Source organism: Alosa pseudoharengus, unplaced genomic scaffold (assembly GCF_046254945.1).
Source record: "Alosa pseudoharengus isolate Yale_2024_CS ecotype anadromous, Long Island Sound unplaced genomic scaffold, YU_APseudo_1.1 YU_APseudo_1.1_scf_12, whole genome shotgun sequence".
NCBI lineage: Eukaryota > Metazoa > Chordata > Actinopteri > Clupeiformes > Clupeidae > Alosa > Alosa pseudoharengus.
The window spans coordinates 2,950,527-2,962,578 of NW_027468587.1; the positions used below are offsets into that span (position 1 = coordinate 2,950,527).

The 12,052-nt window shown below is 48.2% G+C and overlaps 1 protein-coding gene across 1 annotated transcript; it reads right to left on the bottom strand.

Annotated features, from left to right (window-relative positions):
* Positions 1–103: 103 nt before the first annotated feature.
* Positions 104–11,826, bottom strand: fam189b (family with sequence similarity 189 member B). Its single transcript, XM_076279350.1, has 14 exons — positions 11,614–11,826; positions 9,991–10,047; positions 9,509–9,616; positions 9,122–9,238; positions 8,459–8,566; positions 7,992–8,152; positions 7,684–7,783; positions 6,188–6,260; positions 4,775–5,063; positions 3,283–3,629; positions 2,602–2,667; positions 2,129–2,298; positions 1,269–1,403; positions 104–358 (listed from the first exon to the last, which is right to left on the bottom strand). The coding sequence occupies exons 1-14, from the start codon at positions 11,824–11,826 to the stop codon at positions 104–106; spliced, it is 2,199 nt and encodes a 732-aa protein (XP_076135465.1).
* Positions 11,827–12,052: the final 226 nt, after the last annotated feature.

The following is a 12,052-nucleotide window of genomic DNA, read 5'->3' on the forward strand; positions in this document are numbered from 1 at the left end:
CTATTCTTCCTGTTTCTTTTCTTCCTCCCCACCCCCTCCTTATCTTCCCCCCTCTCCCCCTCTCCCTCCCTCCCCCCTCCCTGCTCTCTCTCTCCCTCCCTCTCTACAATGCTGATTCTGAGTGCAGGCCCCCTGAGGAGCTATGGGTCTGTTGGAGGAGTCTTCGGAGGGACGCCACAGACGAGGAGTTGAGGTCGCCGCAGCTCCGCAAGTGGATGCCCTCCGCGCACGCGGCGGGGTCGTCGGGCCGCCGCCGGGCGTCATGGCGACTGTCGCTGTGTGAGTGGTGGTGGCGATGGCGATGGACGTGCTGCTGGTACTGCTGACCTCTGCTGGTGCCCCAGGTGTTGCGAAGGGCCTGGATACACATACGCACACACACACACACACACACACGCACGCACGCACGCACGCACGCACGCACGCACGCACGCACGCACGCACGCACGCACGCACGCACGCACGCACACACACACACACACACACACACACACACACACACACGCACACACACACACGCACGCACGCACACACACACACATGTGAACACACACACACACACACGCACGCACGCACGCACGCACGCACGCACGCACACACACACGCACACACACACACACACACACACACACACACACACGCACACACACACACGCACGCACGCACACACACACACACACACATGTGAACACACACACACACACACACGCACGCACGCACACACACACATGCATACACACACACACGCACGCACACACGCACACACACACACACACACACACACACACACACACACACACACCACACACACACACACATGTGAACACACACACACACGCACGCACGCACGCACGCACGCACACACACACACACACACGCATACACACACACACGCACGCACACACGCACACACACACACACACACAGACACACACATGTGAACACACACATGTGAACACACACACACACGCACGCACGCACGCACGCACGCACGCAAGCGCACACACACACACACACATGTGAACACACACACACACGCACACACACACAAACACACACACATACAGTACACATTACTAACACATGAACACTAGTTTTAAGACCATTTGGCCAAATAACTAACAAGATATTGAAATTGCACCATCGATAAATCAAATTCATGCTATTCTCTGCGGATCTTGGTATCATTTCTAAACAAACTAACTCAGTTAGTGGCAGACATACTGCTCATACACTGTAGACACACAACAATATGTACATACACACACCTGCTCGAGGGGTAGACTGCCTTCAGTTCCTGCTCGCCTCTTGGGCCCCTGACTACATGTCCCAGAATGCTCAGCGGCTGGAGCCAGGTTCCTCCTGGAGCGATGCAGGAAGCGTGCCACCAGCACCCGGGTCACCTGAGAAAAACAAAAGAGAGAGTTCAGTTGAAGTCACCTGAACAAGGAGAGTCATTATATAAATGTTTGCTTAGAGACAATAGCCTGAAACAGCTTGTGTGCACAGACACGCCTTGACAAACATAACAGTGACATGTAGTTTTAAAGTTTATTGTGTAGAGTAAGGTCAAAGTGAAAGTGCTGAAAATCTGATCTGTTATGATTAGATGCTTTATTGGTTAGCGCTAGTCTTAAGCATTGTTTGCTATGAAGAGTCAGTGAGACAGGGCCTTGTGCACGTGTCAGTATTAGGGATAAGTGTTTAAGAGTTTGGTGGAAGAGAGAGGGGTGTGTAAGGTGTGCGGTACCTTGTGTGTGGAAGAGAGAGGGGTGTGTAAGGTGTGTGGTACCTTGTGTGTGGAAGAGAGAGGGGTGTGTAAGGTGTGTGGTACCTTGTGTGTGGAAGAGAGAGGGGTGTGTAAGGTGTGTGGTACCTTGTGTGTGGAAGAGAGAGGGGTGTGTAAGGTGTGTGGTACCTTGTGTGTGGAAGAGAGAGGGGTGTGTAAGGTGTGCGGTACCTTGTGTGTGGAAGAGAGAGGGGTGTGTAAGGTGTGTGGTACCTTGTGTGTGGAAGAGAGAGGGGTGTGTAAGGTGTGTGGTACCTTGTGTGTGGAAGAGAGAGGGGTGTGTAAGGTGTGTGGTACCTTGTGTGTGGAAGAGAGAGGGGTGTGTAAGGTGTGTGGTACCTTGAGGTCAGTGAGGGAGCGAGCGCAGTCTTTGGGCAGCCGCAGTGGTGTGCCAGGGGGCAGCTTGGACGGTGGGTGCCCAGCGACGGCTTTCATGCTGCCCTTCCGTGGGAGAGTGAGGGGGGGCGCCACCGAGCTACGCTGCAGCAGACACGCCTCAGAGCCAGGACCTAGCGGAGGAAACCAAACACACGCAAAAATGATAACCATGAAGGAAGTCCAGAGCTAAAAATGATAACCATGAAGGAAGTCCAGAGCTGATGACGTAAGTAACAAGGACTTTTGCACTTCATTAGTCACAAGTAGGCCTGGCCTCCTACCATGATGTGCTTCATTTTTCTGTTTTGTTTAACTGACTATCAATCAGTGTGTTTTAAATAAAAGTCAACAATATAAAATAGAAAATAACAATATAATCTGACTTCAGTGATATAACACCAAATCTGACCAGTGCGGTCTATGGGTCCTCTCACCTGTGTCTGTGGAAGTCTGAGACTCGACGCTGACGCCTTTACTGCCAATAGAACCGGTCAGTTCACCTGCACCAGAGTTGTTAGGACTGAATCAGAATGGACATCTTTGCACATGCATATAAACCATATACACATATAATTGATGACATAATGGTGTGCAATGCCCTTGCACACATTACACTACATTGATATTTTAAGTGCCGCTTGTGTGTACATAAAGTGCAGTAAAAACTCTTAACACCTAACCAGTGTCAGTACACTGCAAAAACTGATACCTAACCAAGTGTTAAGATAAAAAAAAATATCTCTCCATGGAGTAACTAAATTTATCTTTAATTAAGATAAATTAAGATACATTTACTTACTCCGTGGACAGATACATTTACTTGTTTTGTCTTAAGAAGATTTTGACTTATTTGAAGTCAAATCATTTTATGAGAAAATTCAAAGTAAGTATGTACTAAAAGCAATACCAACTAGATTTTTTTTTATCTTAATATAAAATTGCACTTGGTTAGATATCACTTAAACACTGTTACATACAGTATTCATAACTACAGGCTTCAACTCTCTCTCTCTCTCACACACACACACACACACACACACAAACACACACACACACACACACACACACGTACACACACACACACACACAGACACACACACCATACCATACCATACCTGTGTCAGTTGAGGAGCTGAGACCAGGTTCGCTGTGGGACCTGACCAGCTGTAGGGGGCTGTCACTGTCCCTCCGGCCACGCCCACTGGTGTGCCACAGGCGCGGGAGCGGTATCATGGCCAGCGCTGGGTTGCCGTGGTGATCTGAGGCATCTGTCTGAGCCGGGGCCGCCGGACGTGCCGCAGCAGGGCCGTGGTGGAGGGACGAGTCGTGGCGTGACGGCGTGGAGGGCTGGAGCCTGATCTCTGGGATAGACGAGCAGTGAGAGCCTCGCGTGGCGTCACTGAGCTGCTCCAACTGGGAACAGCTACAGGCCAACAACGCCTGCCTGCGCAAGAGAGGAGACCTGCAGAGGAGAGGAGGGGAGAGGAGGGGAGAGGAGAGAGGAGAGGAGAGAGGAGAGGAGAGAGGTGGAGAGGAGAGGGGAGAGATGAGAGGAGAGGAGGAGAGGAGAGGAGAGAGGAGGAGAGGAGAGGAGAGAGGTGGAGAGGAGAGGGGAGAGATGAGAGGAGAGGAGAGGAGAGATGAGAGGAGAGGAGAGATGAGAGGAGAGAAGAGAGGAGAGGAGGAGAGATGAGAGGAGAGATGAGAGGAGAGGAGAGGGGAGGAGAGATGAGAGGAGAGGAGAGGAGAGAGGAGAGAGGAGAGGAGAGAGGAGAGATGAGAGGAGAGATGAGAGGAGAGGAGAGAGGAGAAGAGGAGAGATGAGAGGAGAGAGGAGAGGAGAGGAGAGATGAGATGAGAGGAGAGGAGAGGAGAGGAGAGAGGAGAGGAGAGAGGAGAGGAGAGGAGAGGGGAGAGATGAGAGGAGAGGAGAGGAGAGGAGAGATGAGAGGAGAGGAGAGGAGGAGAGGAGAGAGGAGAGAGGAGGAGAGGGGAGAGAGGAGAGGAGAGGAGAGGAGAGATGAGAGGAGAGGAGAGATGAGAGGAGAGAAGAGAGGAGAGGAGGAGAGATGAGAGGAGAGAAGAGAGGAGAGGAGGAGAGATGAGAGGAGAGATGAGAGGAGAGGAGAGGGGAGGAGAGATGAGAGGAGAGGAGAGAGGAGAGAGGAGAGAGGAGAGAGGAGAGGAGAGATGAGAGGAGAGAGGAGAGATGAGAGGAGAGATGAGAGGAGAGGAGAGAGGAGAAGAGGAGAGATGAGAGGAGAGAGGAGAGGAGAGAGGAAAAGAGGAGAGGAGAGATGAGAAGAGGAGATGAGGAGAGGAGAGGAGAGGAGAGATGAGAGGAGATGAGAGGAGAGATGAGAGGAGAGAGGAGAGAGGAAAAGAGGAGAGGAGAGAGGAGAGAGGAGAGGAGAGAGGAGAGGAGAGATGAGAGGAGAGATGAGAGGAGAGGAGAGAGGAGAGGAGAAATGAGACAGATAGACACACAGACAGACAGATAGATAGATAGATAGATAGATAGATAGATAGATAGATAGATAGACTGTCTATTCTTTGGTCATCCATCCCTCCTATCACTAAAAAAGATGTGCAGTGTCTCCTCCTGACCTGTAGGTGGAGGTGTTGTAGGTGCTGGGGGAGGAGCAGGAGTTGGACCTCTCCCCGCGGAAGCAGCGCCTGGACTGGCCTGCTGCGGCCACAGGCGAGCCCTCGGACGTGTGTGGCGTGAGGCAGCGGAAGCTGACGTACTCACCGCCGCCACCACTGCCCTCACTGGCCCCCCGGCGACGCACCAGGCCCACGCCCACCTCCAGCAGGCACGAGTCCTCCGAGGGCGAGCTGTCGTCGGGGATGTCCACAATCTCCGACATGAGCAGAGAGCCACTGTCCATCGACACTGGACAGAGAGAGCGAGAGCGAGAGCAAGAGTGTGGGGGGAGAGGGAGAGAGACATGGGGTGGGACAGAAGGAGAGAGAGAGGTAAGAAGGAAAGAGAGATAGAGAGGTAGAGAGAGAGATAGGCAGAGAAGGAGAAAGAGGGGGAGAGGGACAGAGAGAAAACAGAGCAAGTGGAGGGACAGAGAAAAAGTGAATGAGAGAAAGAAAAGGAGGAAGGAAAAGAAAAGAGACAGAGAGATGGACACAGAGAGAAAGAGGAAAGAGAGGTGTAAGAGGCCATGATTAGATTAAGTTCATAGCAAAGGACCTCCAAAGCACATCAGGCCATTCGGACTAATCTCCATCTCGTTTGACATCACAGTTCCACTCAAACCGCACAAGGAGGTCTCGTCAACAGCACAGCCAGGAAATGGCATCAAGTTACCAAATGTGTTTGATGCTTTGATGTCACCTCTCTCTCTCTCTGCGTATGGAGGGTTAGACCAGTCCAGCTTTAAGCATATGAACTAAGACCTTGGTATCTGAGATATATAGATTTTACCACGCACTTCCAAAGAACATTTTAAAGGGATACCAGGCAAGCCTGATGCTTTTTCTCTACGAAACTCCCCCTAGCGTCTGTACGTGTTGATACGTGTGCGAGCCCTCGCTCGGTCTGAAGCTCTTTTCCTTTTCTTTGCATCTTCCGTCAAGGGTTTTCGCTGCTTCTTCGCCGGCTCTGCCAAACACACGTTTGCAACAATCGCTAGCGTTTCGTTAGCCTGTCTCTGTGCTGGGGATGCAGGATGTAAACTGATCCTGCTTCTCGCGATGTCTGAGACTTTGTGAGACTGAAAGTCGGCGGGTACGATACACTGAACTTGCAAGCGGGATATTCTTCCTACGGGCAGTAGGGGCGGGCGAGAGAGTCTTCATTCACCCTGTAATGAGTCATTTAACCATATACCGACTTACGAAGATGATTAATTAACACGAAAACGTTGCCTGGTATCCCTTTAATCAGAAAAACAGAGATAGAGCTAGAGAGAGAGAAAGAGAGCGATAGAGAGAGAGAGAGAAAGAGAAGGAGAGAGACAGTGAGAGAGAGAGAGAGAAAGGGAGAATAAACCCACAGCCCCTCACCTTCTCCACTGAAGCCCGTGGATGTTCCTCTCTCTCCAGAGTGCTCGGTGGCCTGCGGGTCAAACACTGTTGCCTACAGGAGGAGACATGACAGCACACAGTCTTACTGTAAACACATCGCATCATATCAGAGGTCTGACAGCAGAGTGTATGAATAGAGCGCACTGTATCTAACACACACTGTATCAAACAGCAAAACTAATGGGTTCAAACTCATGGCCTGCACTGTATCTAACACACACTGTATCAAACAGCAAAACTAATGGGTTCAAACTCATGGCCTGCACTGTATCTAACACACACTGTATCAAACAGCAAAACTAATGGGTTCAAACTCATGGCCTTCTGCTAGTCTACACCTGCACTTGCTCTAGACACTACTGAACAGTAAGGTAACATTCCTGTAATCCTGTCACCCGATTTCTCTCACTCGTACAGTAGACCAACAATTTTAACAACACCATGATCATGGGTTTGAAGCCTGGGGGTTGATCACTCAATCACTTTAGGTAACTAAGCATGTCATCCAAATGAATAAAAAGTGTCTAGTGTCTGTACCATTTGCTGAACACTTATAGGATGGCTTTGAGAGTTGTTGGCTTTGAATGTCCAATTTAAAGTGGTTTTAGAGAATGAATACAAAGTGTGCAATATCAATAGAGAAGTTGAATGCTTTAAATTTCTAAAAAAGTAAACATTTCTAAAACAAAGGTTTGTTTTGGAATCGTTAGTGGAATCGTTAATGTTTGGATGTGTAAGATTCCGATGGATCGGAACATTTGGAACCGGCTCCAAACCGATAACTGGAACCGATTCCCAAGCCTAGTCATAATCCACTGGTTCCTTGGTAAAGCAACATGTGTCTATAATAAAACTTCATCTTTGAACTGAAGTCATATTTTTTCAAAAAACAATCTTATTGTGTTCCCTTATTGTGAGCACAACTTTGATGCCTGCAACTATTCAGAATTGTAGCCCTTGAATTTGAGCTTTGAGCAGAATTGTAGCCCTTGAAATTTCCTCTGCTTGCTTGCTGTTAGCAGCTGTTTCCCACTATTTTCAAGGGCGTCCACTGAATGCTTATATGACCCTGGTCCTCCAAGAAGGTACAGCAGTGAGGAGGCTGAAGGGCCAAAGGCGACGGGAGTCTTCCTGGCCATAAAGTGCTGAAGCTGGCGTTTGCGTGCCAGGCTGCAGAGTATGGCGTTTGTTGGGAGTGGACTGCCCATCTGCGAGCCAGTGCCACAGGCCATATGAGGAGAAATATTAGATTGCAGATTTTCTGTTCTGCCAGTGTGTGAGGCTTGATACACACACACACACACACACACACACACACACACACACAGACAGAGAGGAAATACCCAATTCCCGAACGAGAACACACATGCATACACACTAAGAAAACGCTGTTGGTTTTGAACATTCACATGGAAGTGCACACAAAAATACACACACACACACACACACACACAAATACACAAACACACACACACCTGGCTGGCTGCTCTTTGGCCCATTACTGCTTCATAGGGGGGAGGGCAATCTGTAGGATAAAGAGGTACTGGACTCTCCATTGACCCATTATACGTAATACTGCAGAGAGGGAGAGAGAGAGAGAGAGAGAGAGAGAGAGACAGAGGGAGAGAGAGAGAAAGAGAGAGAGGGAGAGAAATGGAGAGAGAGAGAGAGGGGGGGAATAAAGAGAGTAAGGGGCATGAGGGACTCTGAATCAGTTATAACAATCCCACAGCCAGTAGAGAGATGATAGACAGGTTGGTTGATTGACAGGTGTTGGCCCCACCTCTGGGCATCAGTCTCAGAGCTGCAGGTGTACTCAGGTGGGTAGTAGGGGGGCGGGGGAATGGGTGGGACAAACTCCTCAAAGTCCACCATGTTGGTCAGGAAGGCGTCCTGAGGAGTGGTGCACTCTGGGTTAACGGACCGCGAGCGATGAGGAGCCAGCTACGCACACAGAAAGAGAGAGAGAGAGAGAGACAGAGAGAGAGAGAGAGAGAGAAAGAAAAACATGTAAAACACAAGTTTGTATGTTTATATTTACAGATAAATACGTCTCTGTGTGTGTGTGTGTGTCTGTCTGTCTGTGTGTGCATGTGTGTGTATCTGTCTGTGTGTGTGCATGTGTGTGTGTATCTGTCTGTGTGTGCATGTGTGTGTGTATCTGTCTGTGTGTGCATGTGTGTGTGTATCTGTCTGTGTGTGTGTGTGTGTGTGTATCTGTCTGTGTGTGTGCGTGTGTCCAACACACACCAGGTGTAGCAGGTCCAAGGAGAAGATGTGTATACTGCAGGTGACTGTGGACAGGGTGCAGATGATGGTGGAGAGAATGCTGAGGCCACAGGCACTGAACAACAGGTCCTACACTCACACACACACACACACACACACACACACACACACACACACACGAGCAGCCGAGCAACAGAAAGAGATAGAGAGAGAGAGAGAGTGAATAACATACAGGAAAATACGTTTCTTGGTGTTTTAAGCCCCCAACGTTGTCTTCAAGGCAGCTAGATTAGGTGGCAGCGCTGCCTGGAAGACGACGTTGAAAATACATTCCAGACTGATATTACTAATAGACTCTCAATATTTCCTGTACATTCAAGTCTAAGACATACCAAGGTCCAAACTCTCGCAAACAAAAGTGAGGTACAAAAAACTAATGTGTCCAGTCAATGGTGAGTCATGTGGTTACTTGGCAACAATTTATCACAGGCTAAACAACAGAATCACATGGCAGTAAAGCAACAACATACAACAATAAACACACCTTTTTATCTTGATCTTTTGTGTGATGAAAATAGATGGAACTAATGGATCAACAGACTATTTTACTGTCTCCTCAATACCCACATTCATATGGAACATACTCTCTCTCTCACACACACACACACACACACACACACACACCTTGAGTTGGTGGCGCACAGAGTGACAGTCTGCATGCAGGTAGAGAACCAAGGTCTCGTCCTCTGCTGGAGAACACGAGTCCTTAGGATCACAGCAAACACACAGGCTGGACTCCATCTGTGCAAGGAGAGAGACATCCTGTGTACACACACATGCTATACAGTGCGCAGAGAGACATCCTGTGTACACACACATGCTATACAGTGCGCAGAGAGTTTGAAGAAAGATAACAGGTAAAGTAGAGGAGCCATTGAGTAACACAAACAAGCCGTTAAGAGAACAAAGAGAACACAAGACAAGACAAGACAAGACAAGACAAGACAAGACAAGACAAGACAAGAAAAGAAAAGACGATAGAAGAGAGTACATGAGAAGATTAGTGTTTACCTGACAGTTGACCAGGGATTTGACCATCTGTGCATTCTGACAGGAGAGCATGGAACCCGCTAGACTCAGTATCACACATACAGCGGACAGGAGCATGAAGAGCGAGACCTATGGAATATACACAAACGCCATTTCTAACCTATGGAATATACACAAACGCCATTTCTAACCTATGGAATATACACAAACGCCATTTCTGACCTATGGAATATACACAAACGGCATTTCTGACCTATGGAATATACACAAACGCCATTTCTGACCTGTTGAATATACACAAACGCCATTTCTGACCTATGGAATATACACAAACGGCATTTCTGACCTATGGAATATACACAAACGGCATTTCTGACCTGTTGAATATACACAAACGGCATTTCTGTGATTAAGATCCGTGAGGAGATAAAGATTACTATCACATGTGAAACAACTGATATGGCTATTGGGCTATAACTCAGAATAACAAAGAGTTTACAAACCACTAATGTCAGAGGCCTTCTCCAGGAAACTACACCGGCCACTCCAGATGCCACCACCTGAGGAGCACACAGTGGACAGAGGTCAGGAGACAGACAGACAGACACACATACACACACACACACACACAGATGGAGTCATGTCAAACGTCTGGACACTCCATCTCAGAGAATTTTCTTCTTTGAGATACACAGTAAGAAGAAAAAGGTGTGTTTAAAAGCTTAGTTAAAAAGCTACATCCTACAAGAGTATAATTTCTACATCCATCAAAGTCACTAATTTGTTTTGTCTGGATGACAGCTTTATGCATTCTTGTCATTCTCCGGCCACCCAAAATGCTTCTGCAACAGTCTAGAATATTTTGCTGAGCACTGTGTCTATTTATTTGACTGACACTTTTATACAAAGTGTCTTACATACATCAATTATTGATACAGGGCAAATACAGAGCAACTCTGGGCAGCTGTCAATCAAACCCACAACTTTTCGGGCTACTGCATGCCAGCCCCCAGCCCACCACCACCCAGCGCTCTTTAAAGCCCCTGTCCCTGGCCTGTACCAACTGGCGCTATGCAGAGTGACCGTCAGGTCATCTGATGCTATGGTCTATCGCCCTCCCTCTCTCTCTCTCTCCCTCTCTCTCTCTCTCTCTCACTCAGACGGCTCTTACGACCTCTGGTCCTTGTGGAGCCCAGTCCAGCTAAGGAAAATGACATGTTATCACATGCTTGTTGTAGCCCTATTAATTAAGAGTGCTGCCTGCTGCACTAAACACATGTCTAGTCACAGGAAACCCCTCCCCACCTTCATCTCCCATACATCCCACTCTATTTCCCTTCCATCTCTCTCTCTCTCTCTCTTTATCTCACAAACAAAAACAGTTAGGGCCAAAACATCACATATTTAAGACTTGCCCACTGGTTTGATATGTCCACTCACACGAGTCTTTCGCCACACTCATGCCTCTCCTTTTTATCTGTATCCTTCGGTCAATCTATTCCTTTAGTAGAAGACACAAGATCAGTGTCCTCTGCAGTGGACACATATGGGCACGGCTTAAGATTTATGAGACATGTATTTGCTGTCTGTGGTGCAGTTAATGGGTGATTTCTGTGCCTGATGTCAGATGAAGGTGACATCCCCTTAAGAGGAAACCATGCTGGTCTAGCTTCATCTAAATGCCTGATGGGGTTTCTGACATTACTTTCAAAGACAAATTCAAACTTTTGGACTGACTTATATTTATGAGCTACAGTTATTTTTCTTCGCTCAGTTAGGCTGCTGTATTTCTTAGATTTGCAACCTATATTTTTCAAATAGCCTACAAATACACGCAGGCTTCTTAGAATAGGTGTTCAATCAGGTGTTCAGTTATGATGACTGTGTATAACTTTTCTACACACACTTTCACTAAAGTTTAACATGGATGCTACACGTCTGGACTGACATAAAGGCAACTGTTTGTATGAGTATCAAATATGTCCAAACGTGTTACTCTATAGACAAGCAGACTGTCCAATCCGTTTCCAATCAGTTTACTTCATGTTCACAATGCCACGATCATGAAAACAAACAGAGGCTAAAGTAGTACTATTAAAGAGATAGCGAAATAAAGTATAACTTACAAAGAAGCCAGCCCAGAAGGGTAAGGACTGACGAACCCGCGGAGAGGAGGTGAACGCCAAGCTGGTGAAGCTGAACGCCAGGACCATGGCCCCCAGGCCCAGGTGACAGAGTCCCAGATAGAGCAGCAGGCGTGCGCTCCCACGTCGCCCTCCGGACAGAGCCCGGGATCCCGACACGGACACTACACTGCTGGATTCCGACGGTGATGGCATGGCTGTGAGGTCTTCCGAGCGCACCGCGGGGGATGTTCGAGAGCAAGTGTTGGGTAAGGAGATGCGGAGGACAAGAGGGATGACACGCCGCTTGGGGGTAACCTCATGTGTTTCCAAGGCAAGTTTATGCAAAGTCCAGTGCGATAATCCAGCACTGATCTGATAACCATGGAAATACACAGTGGGCCTGGCGAAAGGTTGTCATTCCTCATCAATGTAGGCTATC